Raw genomic sequence first — 22278 nt, forward strand, 5'->3', positions numbered from 1 at the left:
TGTGCTGCTGAAGCTAAATCCCCGGCCCTGTGAACTGTAATTTCTAATGGCTTACAGGGTTGAGCACCCTGGTCATATAGGAAATATTCAACAAATAACAGCTATTATTTGACCTGCCTAATTGTAAACCTTTGCAGGGAAGGGATCTTAACCCATGGATGCTCCCACTCTTAGGACAAAAAGAAGCTAAGTGTAGGGAAACCACAGTGTAATTTCTTTGAGAGCAAGGACCCTGCATTTGGCTTCTGGAATGTCCCAGAGTTCAGTACCATTCTTTCTCCATGACTGAAGTCTTCTATCAAGCAATCTCTATGTCGATTGATGTTTTATTGCTTATCACACTTAGACCCCTTTCTACTCAACATGGAGGCGGTAGGACTACTAAAAAAATAGCTAAAGCTTTTTTTTGAACTGTGGATTGAAGCCATTGCACTGAGCTACATCCTCATCCCTTTTTATTTGAGACAAGGTATCACTATGTAGATCAGGCTAGTCTTGAACTCGCTATGTAGCCCAGGCTGGCCTAGGACTCTGTGATCCTTCTGCCTCAGCCTCCTGAGTGCTGGGATTACAGGTATATGCCATCATGCCTGCCTACCCATTCCTTTTTGAGACAGGGTCTTGGTAAATTGTCCAGGCTGGGTGGAACTTGGGATCCTCCTGTCTCAGCCTTCCAGTGCTGGAATTATAGGCATGTGCCAGCCTGCTTGGCTTGAAGCTGCTTTTTGATGAGATACACAGGAACACCAACCATCTAAATAAACATCCTCTTTATTTTACCAAATATAATTTATCAGTTAAGTTGACATTTGTCAATTCAGTTATAGTAACTATAAATAATTCTCTTAAGACACAGTTCTGTAACTTTTGAAGGATACAAGAGTAAACCAATTTTGCTCCTTGCAGCCAGGCCAAAAGTACATGCAGTTGGTACAGTCAGGGGGAGAGAAATGGACCATCCATTGAAGTCATCTTCATTTTCCTTCCCTCTCACCCCATAGTTCTCCTCTGCTCAATACTCCAAGGTCAGTCAGGGTGTACCCACTTCTCTTTCTGGGCAAAGGAGGACGGGTGCTCCAGAGCACTCCAGGACAGCCCGGCTGAACTCGAAACAGGAAAGGGTGAGGGGCTGGAGAACTTGGGCCACAGCCTCAGGGCTGGAGGCCTGCACAAGAGTCTGTGTGCAAGTGTGTTCTGAGGTGGAGGGAAAGGCAAAAGGAGGCTGAAGCAGAAACAAGCTCAGGCTGGTGTCAATGCACTCTGCGGGACACAACTCCAATTAGGTAACCTCTAGGATCCCTTCCAATTCTAAGGCTCTATGATTCCAGAAGGTGGCCTGGGAGGAGATGGAGAGAAAGGACACTGGCAGTCTAGGGCAAGTTCCTGGATAAGGCATGGTGCTGGCAGAAACAGGGCCACCGCTCAAACCTCCCCTTGGGGGCGGCCCTTAGGGTACAGAGAGAGGGCTCACAGGAAGCTTCAGACAGCCCAAGGCCTGCGTTTGCCCGTCCGAGTGTGGCTAGCTCTCTGGGCCGTTCCGAGCAATGTGTGGGGAAGAGGTAGAGGCTCTAGCTTCTCCCAGTTTTGCGGTAGGCAGAGAGAAGGAGCAGCCAGCTGAAGTCCGGCATGCTCATGCCGAATCCTCTTCCGGGTGTGTGATGAGCAGAGGTGGAGGGAAGGGGAGGGGAGGGGAGGGGAGGAGGGGTATTGTGGGGTTGAGCAGTGGGGCTGGTGGTCTGAGCTGTGGTCAGCATTGCAGAGCTGGGGTCTGGAGGAAGAATGAGGCCGAACCTGGTTTGGCGAAACAAAGACAAGTACCTGACAGGAGGGAACTTTCTCTGCCAGACTGAAAGGGGTACGTGGCCTCTGGAAGCTGGGGATTGAGGTGAGGTTAGCACTGTGATTCCCCTACCCTGGTCACTCAGTGCCTGGCACAATACCTAACACATACTGGGCACCCCATACTTAATACTCAATGGTTCCAGACCAGGCCTGCAGAAGGGCTTATCTTGGGGAGGCTGCGGTTTCTGCATGAATGAATAATGAACATCGGAGGGCAGGAGCCAAGGGACAGGATACCTGCCCTCTTGGCATGGCAGAATGAGTAGGAAGCGATGGAGGCCAAGGTGATCACGTGATTATGTCCTCAGGAAAAACAGCAGCAACAAAACATCCCTGGTTGCCCTCAACCTCCAGGTCGTTCTCCACGTACCCTTCCTCTGTCCCTAATCTCAGAACCCCACTTGGGGAGGGGAGTGCTAGAGACAAGGAGAGAGGTCTGAACAGAGACAAAATCCCAAGGAGCAGAGGGATCTTGGGAAACCTACGGCTGGACATGAATCAACCGGGAGACCAGGCCACTGCTCACTACTTCCTGGATGTGACCTTCCAGTGGAAGACAATCAGAAGGAGGTTGGTGATGCTGACCAGGAAATCAGGAGAGGCAGGTACATGAGCGGAAGCCGGTCCATCTCCCTCTGAGAGCAGCAGGGACTCGGTCCAGAAGGCAGAGAAGAGAGCGGGGATTCAGGGGCCTCGTCTCTGCCCAGTGCTCTGAAGTTGGTCCATTTCTACAAATGCGTGTGTGTATGTGTGTGTGGGGGGAGTGTTACTTATTCCTCTGCTCAACACTAAAAAAAAGAACAAAGAAAACCACAAAACCAAATAACCACAGCCTACTCATAAAGTATTTCTCATTAGGGCCAAGACTGAGGTTGCTAAAGCTAAACCAAATGTCCCCAGATCTCAGACAGAACCCCCCGCCCCAATCCACCTCACGTGGAGGCACCCACCATGAAATTGCACTTGGTGATTATCTCAGAAATCTACTCGTACTGCTTATCTCAGTCCATCTGTCCTTCCTGAATTCTTGCTATCCAAACTTGGCTCAATGTATAAAAATTCCCATTGAAAATAATGAGAATTTGGTATCAAAGTGAAGTCCTCGAAAGATGTGGGAGTGTGTGGTGGAGTAGGGATGGGGAACAAAGAAAATATTCAAATAGAAAGTGCAGAGGGATGGGGGAAAGGTTGAGTGGCCAAGCTAGTCCCCGACATCCGTGTCTCGGTCCCCGATGAGCCAGAGGACATGGAAGCTGAGTGCCAGGAGCCCAGTGCCAAGCAGGTCCCCCAGAGCAGTCAAGTACGGGATGGAGAAGTTGTCTGGGTCCAGGCCTCGGCCCCACATCCAGTGCACCATCCAGTCTGCGATGTACAGGAGGATCAGCACCTGGAGACAGAGCCCCAGCTGTAGCCATCGCCTCTCTCCAGGGGGAGCCAGAGGCCACACGGTGGGACCATTCTGTGCATCACAAGGCTTGGCCAGCCACGTCCCTGGGCTGGGACAGCTTACCTTCTCAGCCTGCCAGCCTCCCTCTTCCACCCTACAGTTACCAACAGGAAGATCGAGAGCTCCTTGGAGAGGAAGAAGTTGCTACCGGTGGGGTCACTCATCTCAGCATGATAGTCTGCTCCCAAATTTTCCTAATCTAAATCCTCCCTCGCAGGAATTTAGCATTCTCGTTTTTAATTCTGGGTCACTCCAATTCCTGCCAGGTTGGCCTCCCCAGGATCCTGGTAGGGGACTGGCATTTGGATTCAGCTTTTCCTACAGAGCTTTATTTGCTGGGAAGAGTGGGATGAGGAGACTGTTTGAGGCTGCTGTAGAACAGTTGTCTGAGTGAGCTGGCTTTCTCTTGACCCTTCCATTCTGCTGCTGTCAAAGAATGCAAGTTTAACATTTGTCCTAGCAAAATAAATTGTCTGCTGTGCTGACAATGCATAGCAATTCAAAATACATTTAGGATTGTTTGCTGCTTGATTTTTTTCTTTTTTAATCAGTGCCCTTGCTTAGCTTCTACTCCTACAGATAATTAAGAAGGATCTGGACATAATCTGGCTAACGGGAAGGACCTTGACCAGGACCAGCAGCATTAACTATAGCTGGGGGGTTGTCAGAAATGCAGACATGCAGGCTCCGTGCTCCACTGCCTGAGTCAGAACTTGGATTTTAAGAAGATTTATGCTTTGGAATTGATGGTACACCTGATCCAGAATTCTGCGGTGGCGTAGGCCTGTGTCTAAATGACTATGTCTGTGTGAGAATGAAATGGTTTCTAAAGTTTAAGTCCCAACACAGTCATCAGTCATCCAGGAGGTTTTATTTGTTTGTTTGTTTTTAAGATAGGGTCTTTGTTAAGTTGCCCAGCCTGGCCTTGAACCTCAGATCCTCCTGCCTCAACTTCCCAAGCAGCTGGGATTACAAGTGTGTGCCACCATGCTAGGCGGGAAGTTTTACTCCTGACTCTACTGTGAAAATACTGCAGTATGGAAATTCTTTTGTTTTGGTACTGGGGATGGAACTCAGGGCCTTGCGCTTGCGAGGCAGGCGGCGGGAACACTGAGCTAGTATGGAAATTCTGCCCTAAGGGACCCAGATGCAGGACCAGAGCTCTTAAGAGCCAGAGCCACAGTGGATACCTATTTTTAGGCTAACTTGGCCGCTCTCCTGTCCTCTCTCCAAGGAAGTCAGGGGTCACAGCCCCAGCCCCCTCACACTCCCCTGGCCTGCATACAGCTGCCTTGCACTCCTGTGGCCTGGCCCTGGGTAAAGTAAGACCCCCTGCCCAGTTTACTCTCTTTCTAGCAGCAGCAGAAGAGTCCCCAAAGCAGAGTGTGGCCAGAGGCCCCTCGAGATGCACCCCAGGACGGGAATGGCAGCAGCTGTCCTCGAATTTAGTCTCCTGAGCAGCCCCAGGTGCGAGGCTGGGAGGCGGCAGCGGCAAAGGGATCGGCAAAGGGATCGGGAAGAACTTTCCAGGGGACTGAGTGTCACGCTCCGCTCCTCCACAGGTCTAGAGGAGATGGTGGTGGCCAGTGTCCCCTTGGGCGCTCATGGCAGGCAATGGAGCCAAGGCTTCTTTCAACCTAGGCCAAGGGATAAGCTGAAAACCTGCACTACGGACCCTCGGCATCCGGCCCCTCCCCCCCCCCATAGGGCTGCACTTGACCGCACCTGCAAGGGAGCCGGGCAACTTGGGTAAGTGCTGCTAGGCAACAGCATATGGTTGTTCTCAGCCAGCCCTTGCTGCGATTCCTAACACACAACCATTCTGTAGTTGGGGGTGGGGCCCGGAGGGATAAAGGTTTATCAACAGGAGATGAGCTAAGCTGGGCGTGGTGGTGCATGCCTGTAATCCCAGCACTAGAGAGGCTGAGGGAGGAGGATTACTGTGAGGTCGAGCCCAGCCTGGGCTACATAGTGAGTTCAGGGCCAGCCTGCACTACAAAGGGAAATTCTGCCTCAGAAAAATCATCCCCCCAAAAAAAATAGAAGACCAGCTAAATAAAAAGTAGTAATAGGGTGGATGGATTATCTAGTGCAGTGGTTCTGATGTCTTTTCGTCATGGAACCCTTTTCTTAAATGAAGCCCAGCACACTAAGCAGAGCCAAAGATGGTCGCTAAAGCCCACCTGTGGGCATCCTACTACCATCTGTTTGAACTACCACCTCTGGTCCATTCCTCTCAATTTGCAGATGTATCACTGAGGCTCAGAGAAGAGAGCACTGGACCAGAGTCACATATCATGTTAGTGAGTCTGCTGGAGCCACACACCGCCTGTTCTCTTGAGCTCTGTCCAGTTTTCATTGGCCGCCCAGACCCAGGGAGAGAGGTGGCACGGCGTCTAATGGCCAAGCCTGGGGCTCCTCTCTCATCCTCGTAGGGCAGCCTGAACCCCTCCCCGTGCCCACCCGCCCAGAGCTGGCTCATACCTGGAGCAGTGCAGCTGTCATGTAGAAGATGATGAAGATGAGGGTGAGGGTGGTATGCCCACCCTGCATGCAGCTGATGGTGTAGAGGAACACCAGGTGTCCTGGGACCACGAGAAGGAAGAGGACCCGGGCCGAGCGGGAATTCACATCTGGGGTTGGGGGACAGAGTGTGAGGAGGCCAGGGACAGGGAGCGGGGTCCTGGCCCAAGAAGGTCACGGTTAGGAGGGCCCGCGCCATGTTCTGGGGCTGCAGACATCCCACTGTCCCTGTTTTTCCATCCCTGCTCCCCACTACCAGGGCATCCGGGAAAAGACAACTTTCCAGCCTGGGTTCCACCATCTGGAGCAGCTGGTAGAGCCCAGGAGAACTCCAGACCCAGGCCCCAGCTGTTTTTTCCCTCCAGGGCTGCGAAAGAGATGTGGGGAGGCTGAGAACCTGTCGTTACCAGGACTGAAGAAAGTGGTGCAAGGGCTGGGGCAGCGGCGAGGAGCTTGCTCAGAGTTCTCCCCGGGCATCCCATTCATGTGCAGGAAGGTGGAGATGCGGCTGGCCTGCACCGCCACCAGATTTCCCCCAACACCTGCAGAGACACAGAGGGCTTAGACTCAGGGCAGCGAGGAGTTGGTGGTGGTGGTGGGGGGTGATCTCCTGCTGTCTTGTCTTAGATCCACTATCCTGTTTTCATTTAGGCCAAGTCTCAAGTCCCCAAGGGAAGAATGAGACATTGAGAAAGGAGTTGTCCAGGCTCCTGTCTTCCTTCCCATGGCATGACTATGAGAGTGCCAGTATGGACACGGGCCATGAGCTTGGGTCCCTGGCTCTTAAGGCACAGGTCTCGCTGAGACTCAGCTGCACTGGCCCGCTGGATCTGCAGGCTCAGAGCTGCCAACTCTACCGTTACCACGTGAGAACAGTACAGGGGACGAGGCCCTGCCATCCTCATCTGCTCCACTACTCTGGCCCTTAGGCACCCAATGCTCTGTGCTGGTTCTGGTAAACAGTTTGCAGTAGTAGGTTTGAGCTCCAAACTCCTCTCTCTGGAACTGTGGCAGTTACTCTGCCTACTTCCTGCTCTGCTCAGCCTTGCCCTGAGCCTGGGAGCCCAACTTCTCCAAGCCACATCCCCTGCCTCCTTGCTGGGTGCTTCTATTCAGGTCTATGCAATGGGAGGCAGCAGCAGGTGATTAGAGCCTGGGAGAGAGTGGTCAGGGCCTGCCCTGCCCCTGCTGAGGGCAGAGGTGAGCTTTCGCTGGGCTTCTGCAACATAGTTCGCAGGTCCCCTGGCCCTTAAGGACTAGAAGTTCCCATCGTTGCTAATATCTGGGTACCTCACATTGCTTTTCAGTCCTTTTACCCTGCTCCCACCTTGTGAGCATTCCCTTCATGGAAATCTTGAGCTCTGAGCTATATTCTCCTGCCTGCGGGAACCCAGCGGAAGCAGAAACCAGCCCAAGTCCTCTCCCCCGACTCTTCCCCTGGTGCCAGGATCTTATACCATTAATCACAGGTGTGAAGACAGCCATCCCTGCAAAGTTGGGGTCCGAGACAGTCTTGTCTAAGATGAGGCCTCCCACGCTAGAGATACAAAGACAAAATGACACAAAGATCACTGAAGGGTTCTGCTCTGGTCTTTGGAATGAGAGGCACAGACCCATCCAGTCTTGGGGACAAAGGGAGGCCTGGTGGCTTCCTCATTTTTCAGTCCTTTGCCGAGGCAGCTGCTGCTCATAACCTCTTGACTTGGCAAAGTGATGCCAGGGCCAGCTGATGGTGCCAGGTTAGGCAGCCTCTTCCTGTGCTTGCCTTCCAGCTTGGCTCGAGGAGATGCCCATAGGACTCCCTGCCCATGATGACCTATGGCACTGTCCCTTTGGCGTTCATTTCCCTTTCTGCTACCAGCACTGAGCTCCTCCTCAGGGAACCACCTCTCTTAAACTAAGTCACTGTGGTCCAGATGACACTGCTTCAATGACAGCTAGGCTCTAGACTACCCAATTAAGACTACTGCATGGCCAAGGCCACAGTGATTGGTTCAGGGACTGACATGTGACCAGATGAGAACCAATGAAATTCTATTCTGAGACTTTGTGGACCTGGTGGTGAAAGAATCCCTCTATCTCACTGGAATTGGGAAGTCAGCAAAGTATGAGCCAGGGCTGTTGGCCACCATAGAGAAAAGCAGAGGAGAGAAATGGTGAGTCTGGGGCCCTGATGACAGTGTATATACCCCTGGATCCAGCTGTGCTTTTTTAGTTCCCTAGGCCAATACATTCTTCTTGAAATGAAACCCAATTCAGATAGTTCCTATCACTTGCAACAGAAGGACATGTGCCTGACACACTATTAGACGCACTACTAGTGGCTGCTCTGGCCCCTCCAGAGTCTGTGGCAGGGTGGGAGTGAGGCAGGGTACATACTCGGGGCCCAGCCTACCTGCTGATGGCCATGGCAATGATGACGGGCTCCCAGCCTGAATACAACACCTCCCTCGTGGCTGGGCTTCGTCGTGCCAGCACCACCCAGACAGGCAGTAGGGCCAGAAAGATGGCACACACCAGGGGGTAGATGTATCGCCAGTGATCTGAGAGGAAAGGACCAGGAGGAGATGAACACTGTGCCTCCCTGCGCCAACTTCCCTGGCTCAGCCTCAGAATGTCCCAGCAGACCGACAGCGACACTCCGCTAAATGCCTGTCAGCGCACTGCCTCATTTGATTGTTGCTGTAGGCCAAGGAGGTAGATGGGGGCGGCCACGTGCACTTTGGAGGGGAGGAACCCAAGGTAGAGAGAGCTACCCAGGCACTAAACTTACTAGGGGCAGAGACTGGACTGTCTCTTGGTTTGACCCCAGGAATCGCCATCTCCCACCCCTTCGTTAGTTTGCAGATTCCAGTGCCCAGTTCCTTTCCTTTCCCGTTCTGCCTCACCCCTCCAAGAGAAGCAAGATCCACAGGACAAGCAAGGATGTGTGCAGGAAACTCTCCCAGAACCCTGCTGCTGGCATGGATTTGAAATCAGTACCTAGCCTCTCCCCTCTAAGAGCAGCTGTGAGGACAAACTGTTCAAGGCAAATGGTTAAGGACATAGTAAAACATCCTCGCACATTTGCAGAATGACTACTGTCTCTCCCAGTTCCACCCGGAGTCCACCCAAGCCACTCCTGGTGGCTGCAGCCTCACTTAGTTCCAAGTAGAGTCCCCAGCTGATGCCTGAGAGCAGCGCCAAGGTGATGAGGTCGCCCAGGCTGGCAGCGATGGGTGTGGCCACATTGTCCGGGTTGATCCCAATCTTTCGAGAGCCAATGATGACTCCAATCATGATCATACCTGGAGAGAAGCGGAGGGTGGGCCAGGCACGGTCCACACCTTCAGGGCAGCCCTCCTTACCCTAGGGCCCCTTCCCTTCCTTACCCAGCACCAGGGAGGCAATGAAGGCTGTGGCCACACTGCTGGCACACAGCAGGAGGGCATGTGGGATACTGAAGTGGCCATCAGGGATCCAGCCAAAGATGACGGCGGCAATGGATGCCAGGAAGCCCACAACTGTGGCCTGCACCTGAGGAGAGGCATGGTGATGTGCAGAGCCCAGGAGCAGAGCTTCTTAGCTGAGGTCACTGAGCCCTCAGCAGCCCTGCCAGTCAGGCTGGACAGGACTGTCCCGCTCTCTCGGGCTGGAAGGATGTCTCTGTTTATTTAGTTTCACACCAGACGCTAGTACTGGGCAGTACACCCTGCGGGAGCCCAGGACACATTACTGGCTGAATGAGCAGTGTTCTAGGGGCGGGGTCAGAGTCAGGACCTGGGACTCTAGTGGGAAGACGCCCAATCTGGGACCTGGGTGGCCTCCTGGGGAGATGGGACAATAGTTGAGGACATCTCAGCACTCTTGAGTCTGCTCCTACTGCCAGGATCTATGAGGGCCCAAAGACTTCTCCCCACCTGGGGCCTAGAGCGGGACATCTTAGCCATTAAGCCTCCCAGAGCTATTTTGCAGGAGATTCACTCAGACCTGGATTAGCCTTTCAGAGATCCTGACTATGGGGGAAGCTGGGTCCACCCATCCTGCCGCCTTACCTGGATGAGAGCCATGTTCCCAGTGATCATCCGCCAGAGCTCCTTGGGTGTATCCATTTGTCCAATGTTGGCCTGGGAGAGGAAGCGTGAGGGGCTGGAGCTCCAGGCCACAAAAGGGCTGGGGCTAAACCGTTAGATCCTTGCCTGGATGAAGAGGCAGCACATGTGGCCTAAGACTCAGGGAACCGAACATGAAAGTTCTAAAACAGTGAGGTAGGGTTGGGCCCAGGGTGAGGGAGAAGGAGCTAGAGTCTGAGCTCCTGCAGCTGCAAGGCGGTAGGAAGGAAGCTCCCAAGGCGGCTGCATCTCTTCCTCCCAGGATGCAGGGGAGGCAGCAGAGTCCACCCTTTGCCTTGGCTATCTGGGCACCCCACTCCTGTGCGTCAGAACAACCCAAGCTCTGGCCCTGAACCCGGCTTGCCATCCTAGGGAAGGAAAGGTCAGTGGTGGGCCCAGGTTGGAGAGTATCTGGGGAGGAGGGGTGGCACGGACAGGAACAGGGTAGAGCACACTGGGGTGGGTCAGGCCGGTTGTCCCCTCTCCAGACTGGGCCCTGCAGGAACATCTTTGCCCTCTTGAGTTTTACCACCCCCACCTCCCACTCCACGGGCCCTGCATCTGGGTCAGTCCCTGCAAGGGCATGGCGGATCTGAGGAACTGTAAGAGGTGGGACTGGTGAGCAGCCCCTCCCCGTCCATTCCCTTAAGGCACAAGCTGCCATGGGGAATGCGAGCGGCTGGGAGGGGCTGCGAGGCCTGGCTCTGCTCCGGCCCAGCTGCAGAGTAGGGCTGGAGATCAGAGGAGGCCCCCACCTGTGCCGGTGGAGGGACCAGCATGATGCCTGCCTGTCAAAGCTGCACAAACAGTCACGAGGCAGGTTTCGAAGCAGGGGTCGGGGCAGGCATCCAGGGACGGCTGGGACGTCCAGAAACGGAGCCTGGGAACCTCTTTGGGCAGGGAGCCCCTGCCCAGGAGCAGGTCGCCCAGCCTGGGATCTCCCAACACCTGCCCAGCGGGCTCTCCCCTCACTTCGGCCCTGCACTCCAGGCAGGCCTGGGAAGTTGAGTGGCCATCTCCTCGTTGCTGGCTCTGCGCAGCCTGGAGTCCTCTCTGTGGCCCCTCCTCCCAGCCAGGACACTCACTGCGGTGGACAGCCTCGACGCCAGAGTCATTTCCAGGTTCCCCTTGAGCCCCAGCAGCGCTGGCACCAGGATGAAGACCTCAGTCACCTTCTGGAAGACCTCCCAGTGCTACAAGGTGAAAACAGAGCCCAGGAATCTCAGTGCCCCAAGGGGCTGGCATTGGGACTGGCTGGACAGCATGGGGTCAGGGGCTCAAGGAGGAAACGGATCAGCAGGGGGTGAGCACACCAGCCTCCTCTCCAAGGGCCTGGGGAGCAAAGCAAGCCTATGGTTTCCAAACAACACAGCCACCCTTCCTGGCCCTAGAACAGGGGAAACCTCTAGCCTGGCTCTCGATGAGCCACCTCAGGCTGGCCTGTGCCCCAGAACTCCTCTGCAATTCCCCTTCACATCACACCCCCAGTCCCCCGCCTCTAGTCCAGTTCCTCTGTGGCCTCGGCCTTGGGTGGTGTTGTCTCAGCTGCAGAGAGCAGGGCTCCACAGGGCTGGGGCTGGGAGATTAGAGCCTTTGTTTGGTTTCTATCTGCACAGGCTTTGGGCCTCAGCTACTCGCTCTCCTGACCAGGCTCTGAATCCAGACTGTTGCAGGCTGGAAAAGGCCTGGTCTGCAAGCGGCTTTTTGTTTCTCCTCTCCACCCTCTCAACTCACATACCTTCCCCCAGCCCCTCAGCTAGCACAAGCAAGTGCACCCCTACGGGAAGATCCCTGGCCTGAAGATGAGGGCTCTAGTATCTGTACACGAGGAAACAGACGTACTAGTTAATGATAAGAGGGAAAAATGCAGGAGCCAGGATTGGCTATTTGAAAGCCTCTTTAGTCATAGTGGAAACTGAGGACTTGAAAAAAGGCGGGGATTGTACAGTTTCCCCGGCCCTGATGGGCAGTGTAGTTTCCTTTTTCCCTCTTTATTTGTTTTAAGAATGGAAAGCCTCCAGGTTTGGAGAGGAGGGAGGGGCTGGATCTGGGCGGATGTGGGCAGCTTGGTAGGGAGGCACAGTGCTGTCATGAGCCAGGGCAGTGGACTGAGAGCCCCAGGGTTCCTTCCTACTAGGGACGTAGGGAAGGGCCTCATGCTATTTCTAACAGACTCCTCATGTCGACCAGCCGGGGACCGCGGACAAGTTAGCAGGTTCTCACACTGCTGGCCAAAGTGGTCCATCCTGGGGCCAGACAGTCTCTAATGGCAATTCCAGCACTGCTGCGCTACTGCTAAAGAGCAAGGGTGTGAATCAAAGCCGCAGTGAGGTGGCACCTCACATCCATTAGGATGGCTATTAGGAAAAAAAGCAAACCAACAAACAGCAAATAAGTGTTGGCAAGGGGTGTGCAGACTGGAGCCCTCGTGCAGTGCTCTGCGAGCGGGATTGGAAGTGTGTAACTACAATGAAAAGCAGATGGCAGCTCCTTAAAAAAGCAAAAAGAGAACTGCCGTATGACCTAGCAATCCCACCTTTGGGTACCTTCCAAAAAAACAGAGCAGGGTCTTGGAGAGATTTGCATTCCAATGTTCACAGCCACACTATTCACAATAAACAAGAAGTGGAAGCAACTTAAGTGCCCATCAGCTGAGGAAAGGATAAACAAAGTGTGGTTTACCTGTACAATGGAATACTACTCAGCTTTAACAATGAAAGAACTCTTGTCACATGTGATGACATGGATGAATCTTAAGGGCATGATGGTTAATGTAGAGGCGGTCACACCAGTCACACAAAGACAAGATTGTACAACTGCCGGAATCTGAGTAACCCTTATGTATCTTTATGTAGTCGAATACTGGGACTGGGAGAGGGGGAGGGGTCAGTGTTTAATGGGTATGTTGGGGAAGATGACCAACTTCCGAGGATCTGTTGCACAATACTATGAATACGCTTAGCACACAATAAAACTGGTTAAAATGGGAAATTTTGGGCTGGGGATTTAGCTCAGTGGTTTTGCCACCTGCTGCGTAAGCGAAAGGACCCGAGTTCGATCTCCAGTACCAAAAAAAAAAAAAAAAAAAGGGAAATTTTGTTTGGTGTTTTTTTTTTTTACTACAATTAAAAAAAGAGAGATGAATAAGATTATCTAAGGGGGCCTGTGTGAGGGCCAGGGGCCAGAGGAGCTAGACGCTGGGTAGTCCCACAGGGAAGGGCCTTCTTTTCTCATCCAAGTTTCTGGTGTGTGTGTGTGTGTGCGCACGCTTGTGCATCGCAGCCCTAACAGGGCCCCAGGGAAATGCTCATTTCATCAAGGCTGAAGCATACACTGGTCTGAGCTCCTGGACCCAGAATTCTTCTCAGGGTCCCTCCAGCACCTAGGACTCCCCTCGGGAAGCCTCTCCGATGGTAGGTGCTGAGAGGAGAAGGCGCCCCACCTCCACAGCAGTTCCAGGGCTTTCAGGCAGCCCCAGTGAGCGATGGCCCCGTCTCCCTCTACAAAAGCCCCAGTGAGCCCATGGGCCTTGGGGAATTCAGGGACACACTTTTTTTTGGTACCGGGGATTGAACTCGGGTCCTTGCACTTGCACAGCAGGCAGCAAAACCACTGAGCTACATCCCCGGCCCAGGGACACATTTTTAGACACAGCTGGTGCCTAGCCTGGGGCTCCAGCTCCCTGCAGCCCCAGCCTCTTGGCTTTGTCTTGTCCTTCCTCCCACCCTGGACAGGAGCTCCAGCAAGGTGAAGCATTCCCTTCCTCTCCCCAGCTGTGGGGGCTTGAAGTTCTCTCGGAGCACAGCACACATCCAGCTCACATCAAGTGCCCTAGCTGCTCCCAAGCTACCAGCCCCATGCAAACTCGGCTCTCCAGACAGGTGAGTGTAATGGACATGTGCTGGCAGAGAAAGGGCCTGAAGGAAACACTGCAAGTGTATGCAACGGACATTTTCTGAATTGTTTTTAAGGACTACTGCTTGTCTTTATTACTAAGAAGAAAATGTATAAAAGCCCCCTGGGTACCACCATAAGCACCCTCGAATCTCCACCAGAGCGAGCGCACGCGCACGCGCGCACACACACACACACACTCTTTTTAACTGCAGGAGGACTGGAGGTATGGGGGTTTCTGGGGGATGAGCTGAGACAGATGGGTGAGGGAGTGAGCAGGCACCCTATGGCCCCTGGCCAAGGCTTCCTGAACCTCACACAACACAGCCTGAAGGGCCGGGGATTTAGCTCAGTGGTTCCAGTGCCTGCCTTCCCAAGTTTGATCCCTGGTACCAAAAAAAAAAAAAAAAAAAAAAAAGAACAGCCTGGAGCTCATACTGCCTGACCCCGGCGCAGCAACGCCCCAGCTGGCACTTGGGCCATGGCAGCCAATTCCTACATACCTATTTCTTTTACCCACCAAACGAACGGTCTCAAGATGCAGCTCAGGCAGGGGAGGCTGTGACACAAAGCCTGCACAAAACTCTGGGGAAAGAGGGTGCTCCTGAGATAAGGAGTGGGTAGGATGTGTCGGGCAGACAGAGTAGCTCTTCTTCCTCCTTTGGCCTAATCCTGTTCATCCTGGCTGGGAGTGTCTGTCCCTGAAGTCAAACCAGTCAGCCAAGCCACTGGCCTAGCTGCCACCCACACTTCCTGCTCTGCTGGCGATGGAAAAGGGTCCAGGAAGCCTTATACTGTAGGGGGAGGGGCGGCAGGGGAATTACAGATTTTCAGGGCTTCTCAGAATTGCAGCCCTTCTCTCTCTCTTTGGGGCAGGTGGCTCATTAGTTCCTGATATTCTGAAAGTGAGGGAATAAAACTGTACCCCTCACAATCAAAACACATCCTGATTCACAGGATCACTCAAAGTCTCAGGTCTCAGTGGTCCTGCTGGTACCTCTTCCCTGTACATCCACCCCCCTTATGTCCCGCACCTCTGGGGGCCCCCGTACACTGACCCCCACCTGCCTTCAGGCTAAGCCTTCTGTTCCAGGAGGGCAGTGGCAGGGAAGGAAGTCAGGCCCATGAAAAGATGGTGAGAAGACTTAAATTCCCAGGTACAAGCTATATTTTATTTTTATTTATTTTTATTTTTATTTTTGGTACTGGGGATCGAAGTCGGGTTCTTGGGCTTGCGAGGTAGGTGGCAGAACCACTGAGCTAAACCCCCGGCCCTACAAGCTCTAGACATAGTCTGTAAGCAGGCCTGGGAAGCGGGGCTGGAGTGGAGCTTTCAGGGAGAGCCTGGTCAGGTAAGATCACAGTAACCCCAGCCTCCATCTGTGAGCTTTCCCCAGAGGCAACACCTGAGTATACAGGGCTGAACAAAATCTGAGAAAAGCAAATGGGATCCTGAGAACACGCAGGAGGCAGCTATGGGCAAAGCAGAGGGGTGGTCAAGGGAGACGGGATCTGAGCGTCCTGCCCAGGAATGTGGTGGCCATGGGAGCGCGCAGCAGCTAAAGGACTGCTTCCCTCCCACTGCCTCCTGAGGCCATGCTGCCATCTGCTTTCTCATTTTCTTGGTAGACTCCTCTGTATGCACAGAGAAGGGCGGGCTCAGGGAGAGGGCCTGCTTAGCAAGTAAGGACCTGGGAGTCCCCCTATCCTAGTGCAGGAGGTAATTTGTATGGGTGTCGCACCTCCTGCCAACCTGTTACTCACAATGGCTGGCCATAAAAGGGAGTGAGGTGCCTGGGGTGGGGCACAAAGTATCCCCTACCCCCTTTCAGTACTGGGGATTGAACCCAGGGCCTTCACGCTGAACTACATCTGCATGAAATGCGTCTACATGCTGAACTTCTTTTGTGTGCGACAGGGTCTCACTAAGTCTCTAAGTTACCCAGGCTGAGCTCAAACTTTTGATTCTCCTGTCTCAGCCTCCCAAAACATCCCATGCCTTTCCGAAGCCAACATTGGGCCCAAGGCTGTTTCTCTCCCAAATGCCACAGGAAATGTGGCCATGGTGGGCAAGTCAGGGTCAATGCAGCCCATTTATCCCGCGACTCTGACAAGCACCCCAGCTCATTTCACTAGAGGCTGCTGGGCACGTGGAGCCGAGGACAGCTAAGAAGAGACCGAAATCAGTTTCCCAGGAAGAGGCCAGGTCTTCAGTGCAGTTTCAGGCGCTTGCACTGGGCCCACACAGACTTGTGCTCAGCTGCTCTGACCCTGGGACCCTCTACAGCCACCTCTTCCAGGTGGCCCGTCTCTTAGGCACTTCCGGCCTCTGGCTCTCTGGAGGGCATCTTAAAGGCAGGATACAGGTGCGAATCCTTAGAAATCACCCTGCTCCTCCTGCGTCTGAGGTCAGTCACTCTCTTCCCTCCCCCGGATGTGGGATAAGACTTCCTGTGGTTGCAAGTCCTGGTCCTCCTGCACCCACCCCTACCCGTGATCCTGCTGCAGCCATCTGCAGGCCTTGCCCCGCCCCACCCTGCAGGGGAGGGAAGGCTGGGATAAGGCACAAGGACAAATCAGCATTGTCACCCACACCAACTGGACCCTAGCTCGGGGAGCCGAGGTGCCACACCGAGGGCAAATGCCGACCTCTGTGGGGACGCTGGGGCGCTCACAGGTACCCTACAGCCTAGGCCCTGGGGGTCGCAGACTCACAGGGACAGGGCGAGATGTCGGAAGGGTCTTCCAGTTCTGGTACCCTGTGATGTGTGGGAGGGGTGGGTAGGTGGCTTGCTCCCTACCCCTCTAAGAACTTCTGTTCTTGTTCACCTCAGAGGCTAACTCCATTTGTTCCATATTCTGGTAACCATTTCTTAAGGGAAAGACAAAGATAGCAGGCTCCTCAAAGACTTCAACCAATTGGCAAACTATGCCCATGCTGAAGGTCACAGAGATTAGTAGGACAGACGCTGGGGATAGGTGGCCAGAGGCAAGTTATCTAATTTTCTACGTTTTTGCATCTACAAAATGGAGGCGATATGTTTCTTACCTCACAGGCCTACAGGAAAGCCCCTGAAATGCTCCTCAGAAAATAACTCTCCTCGGTTCATCACTAGGCTCTGGCCCTGCACCCTTCCCCTTCTTGTTTGATGCCGAGGAATTGAACTCTGGGCCTTGCACATGCTAGGTGAGCTCTCCGCCACTGAGTTACACCCCCAACCCTGCACCCCTCACTGTGGGCACCAATCTAGAACTTAAAAACTTTACGAATAAGAAAATGAAGGCCACGGGACAGGGACAGAAGAGGTGGACAAAGTGAACCCTAGTTTCATTTCTTCTCTTCTCCCTTCCCCTGCTCACTGCCCTAGAAGGGGGGCAGCCACGAGGGGAAAGAATCCACAACTCTAGGCTGGCTTCCTCACCGCCGTATAGGAATAATCCTCACAGTAACAGGTTTGGGGAGAGGGACGGTAGTACCAGGCGTGACACAGACACCATTCTCACTAGCAAACAAAGGCACAGGGTTCTCCTGAAGGGCTCAAGGTCTCTGTGGACACTACGGAAGGAGCCACCTAGAATCAACCACCTACAGCCCCCTGGGAAATGGGCACAATGAGCTCTACTGGCAGCCACTACAATGCCACATGCAAGGTTTACAGTGCTATCCTGGCACAGGGGAGGTGATACTGGGCTTCAAGCTCTTCTGGGAGACGTCACAGTCAGGGAATACTGGGGGTCCCAAAGGGCATAAGCCAGCTCCCATCTTGCTTCTGTATTTCTCTGAATACCCAGGACAAAGCTAGCACGTGGAAGGAACGTGATACTCACTGCTGATTAATTTAGATAAACCTAGCACCTTCCAAAGACCGTGTGTGTCTTACTAGGCTTCAGAAACGCTTACTGTTTAGCTCCCCAACCTGGAGGCCCTGGGTTGGAGAGTCCTAAGTCATAGCACGCTCAACACAGCAGGTCCCTGGCTCTGAGCCCCCAGATGTCGCCCCAGCTCTTACTCTTCTTTCTACCTGGGACTCTCACGAAGAGCCCTCTTTGCCCAGGACTGGTTGATAACAGACAGGTGAGGGGCAAAAGGAGAGGCAGCTGTGCCTTCTGCCTGGCCTGCTAGCACTGCCCATTTAGGGCAATAATCAGCTTTTAGGTCTTGTTACGCCAACTCCCCCCATCAGGCATCAGGCAGCATGTGCCCACCCCCACTCCCCCAGTAGACTGTGCCAAGATTGCAAGAAGATAAGCAACATGAAGTGCCTTTAAAAGCTTTTTCACTTCATCTGAGACCCTCTTGGCAGAGAAACAAATTCCTGCCCAGCAGGGGAATGGAGGGGAGACTTGAAACTGAGCTTTCTACCATGGGTATCCTTGAAACCCCAAGTGAAGGGGAAAGAAGGTATAAGGACACCCATCTGGACATCTCCTACTGAGTGCAAATGCTCAGGAAGCACAGTGAGCCACAGCTCGATCACCTCTCCTCCTCCAGCCGGACTCTGGAACCAATTCTGTTACTGTTAAGCAATACTGCCCGACCACCGCCCTGGGTCTACTCAGCTTCTTCCAGGATTCTGCAGAAAGTGATCCAAAGGGAAATAGCATTGTAGCAAGTGGCAGCTGCTTCTCACAGGAAGTGGAGAGGAAGTTCTAAGGGCCTCATTCCCCCAGGCAGTTCACAGTCCAGAGCCACCCTACCCGAGTCCTACCTGCACGATGTCCAGCACCATGCCCGCAGCCACAGTCCCGAAGCCTGCCAGGAGGAAGGGGAACAGCACTTGCAGCCCGATGGAAAAGGAGGTCTCCTTGAGTGGGGAGGGTGGTGCAGGGCCGCGGTCCGTGCTGACGTCGTCACTTTCGTTGCTCTGGCTCCCGTTCTCCAGCAGGGCGTCCTCTTCCCGAACCCCCTTGGCGTTGGCCCGAGACTCAATTACCACCACCTCCACCCCAGCCCCATCAGGCCCCAGGAACTCTGAGGTCCCAGCCAAGGGCTCTCGCCCGGGGCCATCTGAAGCGCAGGGAGAGGGAGCAGGGCCAGTCCCATTCAGCTGGTGGGCGTCCTTTGGCTCCGGCTTAGAGGACATGACGAGCAGAGAGGAGGGGAGAGGAGCACTTTCTTTTCCCGCTTTCTCTCTCTCTAACTCGGGAAAGAACTTAGTCTTGGGGTGAAACCAGGCTTGGACGCCGCGGGACCTCTTCCCGCGGCTCTCTGCTCCTACCAGGCACTACCAGAATTGATCCACCAACAGGCAGCCCCATCAAGCACTGCCGCCCTAAGCTGGAGGAAAACAAGAAACTCCTCACCAGACGCGGCCGCCTGCCACTAGGGGTGCAGATGCCTGTTTGGGGTTGCCCTGCTCTTCGCTTGAGGAGATGGATCTGGCCTCTTATTTTTGGTTCTCAGCAGCAGGCTCCTCAGAGCAAGGGCATTCAGAGAAGGGCCCAACCGGAGTTTGGAGTGACCCCTGAGGCAGGCCCTCTCTGGTGAGTTCAGATCTTTTGGAACTGGAGCTGGAGTCCCTTCCCACTCCTCCTGCTGGGCTGTCAGCTTCCCACAGCACCTCAAGCTTGGCTGGTCCCAGGGCTGTGTCTGCTGTTTGTCCCCTCTCTTCTCAAGATTTCCTCCCTTTCTGGGAAGACCTTGAATTGCCTGGTCCTTAAAGTCACAAGAATCTGTGTAGAACACCTTATGTGGGAAGAAGAAAAAGAAAGAGAATGTTACCATATCCCAAAGCATAACTCCTACTGACATAGTTCTCCCCCAAGGCAGTTAGCAGTTACAGATTTGCTATTTGACTCCTTCCTTTCTCTAGAATTACTTATCCTGTACCGCTACAGGTATATCTGGAGGCTGAGCAGGTGCTATTCCCACATCTTCCCAACCAGCAACCCACCGCCCTCCACTAAGATGCTGGACAGGAGGCCGAGGCATTGCCTTCCTGCAGCAGGCGGTGGGCAGGGTTGTCTTCAGGGAGGGCCCTTCTTGAACCCCATTAAAAGCTCAGGACTATTTAAATGTGAACTCTAAATGGGGTATGTTACTGCCCATGCAGCCGCTCCACTGCAGAAAGTGACTACCATCCCAGGGCAGCAACAGCAAGGCAGCTGCATGGGGCAAATAAACAGGGAGGCTCTGACCACTGAGTGAGGACCCCTAGACCCTCAAACGCCCTAGCCCCTTTGAAAAAGGAAACTAGAAGGGCTTCCCAGGCAGTGGGGCAAGCCTGCTAGACCATGGCCAAGAGCCAAAGGCCTGCCCACTCCTGCCCTTGAGAGTCAACAGTGCTACAAAAAGCTCAGACGCTGACTCGGGGCCAGGCCTCTGTCTCTGCTTCTCTCCCTGTGCTTGGCCTTGTGAGTTTGTCAGACAGGAGGAGGCACTTAGCTCCTTGTGAAAAGTCAGAGGCTTAAACTCTTGGTTACTACCCCCATATTTTGGCTCCCCCTGTCCCCAGGGCTACTGAGCAGTGGATATAATGGAATTCTTAAGAACAAAAACAAAAAACTGAACGTGTCAAGGAAAGAGAGAGAGAAAGAGAGAGTGAGAATAACAAAGCAAAACAAAACCCCAAGCACCATAAGCTAATATGCACTTGCTCCCGTCACCTCTGGCTGTCATGGCCCCACTTTTCTTTGCCTGAAGGAACTCCCAGGCCTGCATCCCACCTTGTTCCTTTTTACTAGAATGGCTCTCACAAGAAAAAAAAAAATTTTTTTTTAAAAAATAAAATATCTATCCGGCGCCTGCCTGGCAAATGTAAGGTCCCAAGTTCGATCCCCGGTAAAAAAAAAAAAAAAAAGATTTCTACAGGTAATGAACAAGCCCTTAAGTATTCCAAGCACTCAGTTAGTCAACTCCAGTTCGGGAAATGTTGAATCGAATACCAGGAATGGGCCCAAGGGAACTGTTTCCTTTTCCTATCAACTCTAGTCACCCTTCAGTACTGTCCCATCTCCTGAAACCCGGGCTCTGTGATTCTCTCAAAGATCCTCGCAGAGCCGGGAGGAAAGCCGAGTCCACTGCCCCTGTGCCAGAAAAGTTTCCGAGTCGGCTAAACCCTGACACCCCCGCCCCTCCGGCCTTCCGGGCAGCCACTTCACCTGAAAGGGGGCTCCCGGGACCGGGACTGGCCGCCGGCTGCGCACCCACTGCCCAGGCGGGCACTTCCGACGGGCCTCAGGCCCTGGGACGCCCCATCCCCTTCTCCCAGGCGGGGACCGAAGAGCCCCGTCTCGCCTCCCAGCCCCGGGGAGGGAGAAGCGACTGGGTGGCCTCCGCCGTCTCTCCACGCTCGGGCTCAGCAAATGCGCAGCGCGCCAGGTCCCCCACCCCCAGGCCCACCCCACTGACCTGCCCCTCGCGTGGGAGGAGGGGGCGCCTGTGGTCTCGGCGGGTGAAGGGTACCCTCTCTTCTCATCACTCCTCCTCCTCGGCCCCCGCGTGCCCCCACACCCAGCCAAGGCGAGCGTCCGGCCGCGACCCCCGGCTCGCTACATCTCGCTAGAACGTTACAGCGAGGCCGCCGCTCGGCTTCCACGAGTGGCCTCGGAAGGCAGGATATACCGCCTCGGGCCGGCGGGGGAACCCGGACGGGGCACCGGGAGTCGAGCTCCCTCGGCCCCAATCGCTTCTTGCCCTCGGACTCGGGCCCGACTGGTTGGCTGCCGGTGGCAAACGTGATCTGGGGCAGATGGGATGGTACCCCCCCACCAAAAATAGATTCCAGATGGACAGCTTCGGCAGCCAATCGGGAGCCGGGTGGGGCCCCTCCCCGCCCCTTTCCTTCGCTCTGCGCGCTGGAGGCGGGGCGCCGGGAGACGCAGGCTGAGGAGTGCCGGGAACTGGGGGCCGGCTGGGCTGGGCGCGGGCTCTCGGGTCCCAGCGCCCAGCGGCCGGCAGGCGGCCCCCAGTTCAAGTTCCTGCCGTCCCTGCTCCCGCTCCCCCGCGCAGCCCGCGTCTTGAGTGTGTCCTCTGCGCCTCCGGCCTTCCGGAAGGCCGGCGAGCATCCCAGAGCCGCGGCTCGGCCATGCCCACCTTGTCCTCAGCTGGACCCGTCACCTCGCGCTTCCGCCAGGTCTCGAGTTCACCTAAGCAAGTGGCTCAGCCCGGAACCGACCCGGCCTTAATAAAGTCTCAGCCTCGAAAGGAGGGAGGCGGGAGAGGTCAGGTTCTGGCTGGGGTCGGCCCGTCTCACCTGAGGCGAGGGCGGAGGGCAGCCTCGGGGTCGAATGCGGGGAGAGGTCCCCATCCGGGGACAAAGGAAGTCCAACTTTCCCTGACGCACCTGGCGGGATCAAAGAGGGGCGTTTCCGAGCCCCGCTCTGGCCACTTCCTCCCTGGGGTATCTCGTCTCCAACCAAGCTCAGCACCAGTGCTCTTTGGGATGTTTTTGTGAGGGGGTGTGACCTACCCTACAAAGGAACCCCTGCTCTCAGCCTTTCCCTTCTGGTCGGTGGAACCTGTGACCAGTGATTCCTTCC

The 22278-nt window shown here is 54.6% G+C and overlaps 1 protein-coding gene across 6 annotated transcripts; it reads right to left on the bottom strand.

The window, feature by feature from the left end:
• Positions 1-755: 755 nt before the first annotated feature.
• Positions 756-21502, bottom strand: Slc41a1 (solute carrier family 41 member 1). 6 transcript variants are annotated; one of them, XR_002388521.2, is made up of 12 exons: positions 21149-21500; positions 18507-19483; positions 10989-11096; positions 9847-9918; positions 9184-9328; positions 8953-9099; positions 8208-8355; positions 7270-7349; positions 6220-6354; positions 5774-5922; positions 1472-3229; positions 756-1336 (listed from the first exon to the last, which is right to left on the bottom strand). XR_002388521.2 is itself a non-coding variant. In XM_004862078.3 (11 exons), the coding sequence occupies exons 2-11, from the start codon at positions 18879-18881 to the stop codon at positions 3044-3046; spliced, it is 1545 nt and encodes a 514-aa protein (XP_004862135.1). In that variant the 5' UTR covers positions 18882-19483; positions 21149-21500; the 3' UTR covers positions 756-3043. The 6 variants fall into 6 exon arrangements, 5 of the variants coding, with proteins under 5 accessions (XP_004862135.1, XP_021097883.1, XP_004862136.1 ...); XM_004862078.3 differs by having other exon boundaries at positions 756-3229; XM_021242224.2 differs by lacking the exon at positions 21149-21500 and adding an exon at positions 20899-21047 and having other exon boundaries at positions 756-3229.
• Between the last annotated feature and the right edge of the window lie 776 nt (positions 21503-22278).

This window comes from Heterocephalus glaber, unplaced genomic scaffold (assembly GCF_053883595.1).
Source record: "Heterocephalus glaber isolate CG9 unplaced genomic scaffold, H.glaber_assembly_v1.0 deba00001600, whole genome shotgun sequence".
Classification (NCBI taxonomy): domain Eukaryota; kingdom Metazoa; phylum Chordata; class Mammalia; order Rodentia; family Bathyergidae; genus Heterocephalus; species Heterocephalus glaber.

Coding starts and splice junctions, on each gene's coding strand:
- Slc41a1 (XM_004862078.3), bottom strand. CDS start 18,881: ATGTCCTCTAAGCCGGAGCCAAAGGACGCCCACCAGCTGAATGGGACT. Junction 9,919..10,988: donor CGTCGAGGCTGTCCACCGCA/GTGAGTGTCCTG, acceptor TTCCTCTCCCAG/GCCAACATTGGACAAATGGA. Junction 9,329..9,846: donor GGAACATGGCTCTCATCCAG/GTAAGGCGGCAG, acceptor GCCTCTCCTCAG/GTGCAGGCCACAGTTGTGGG.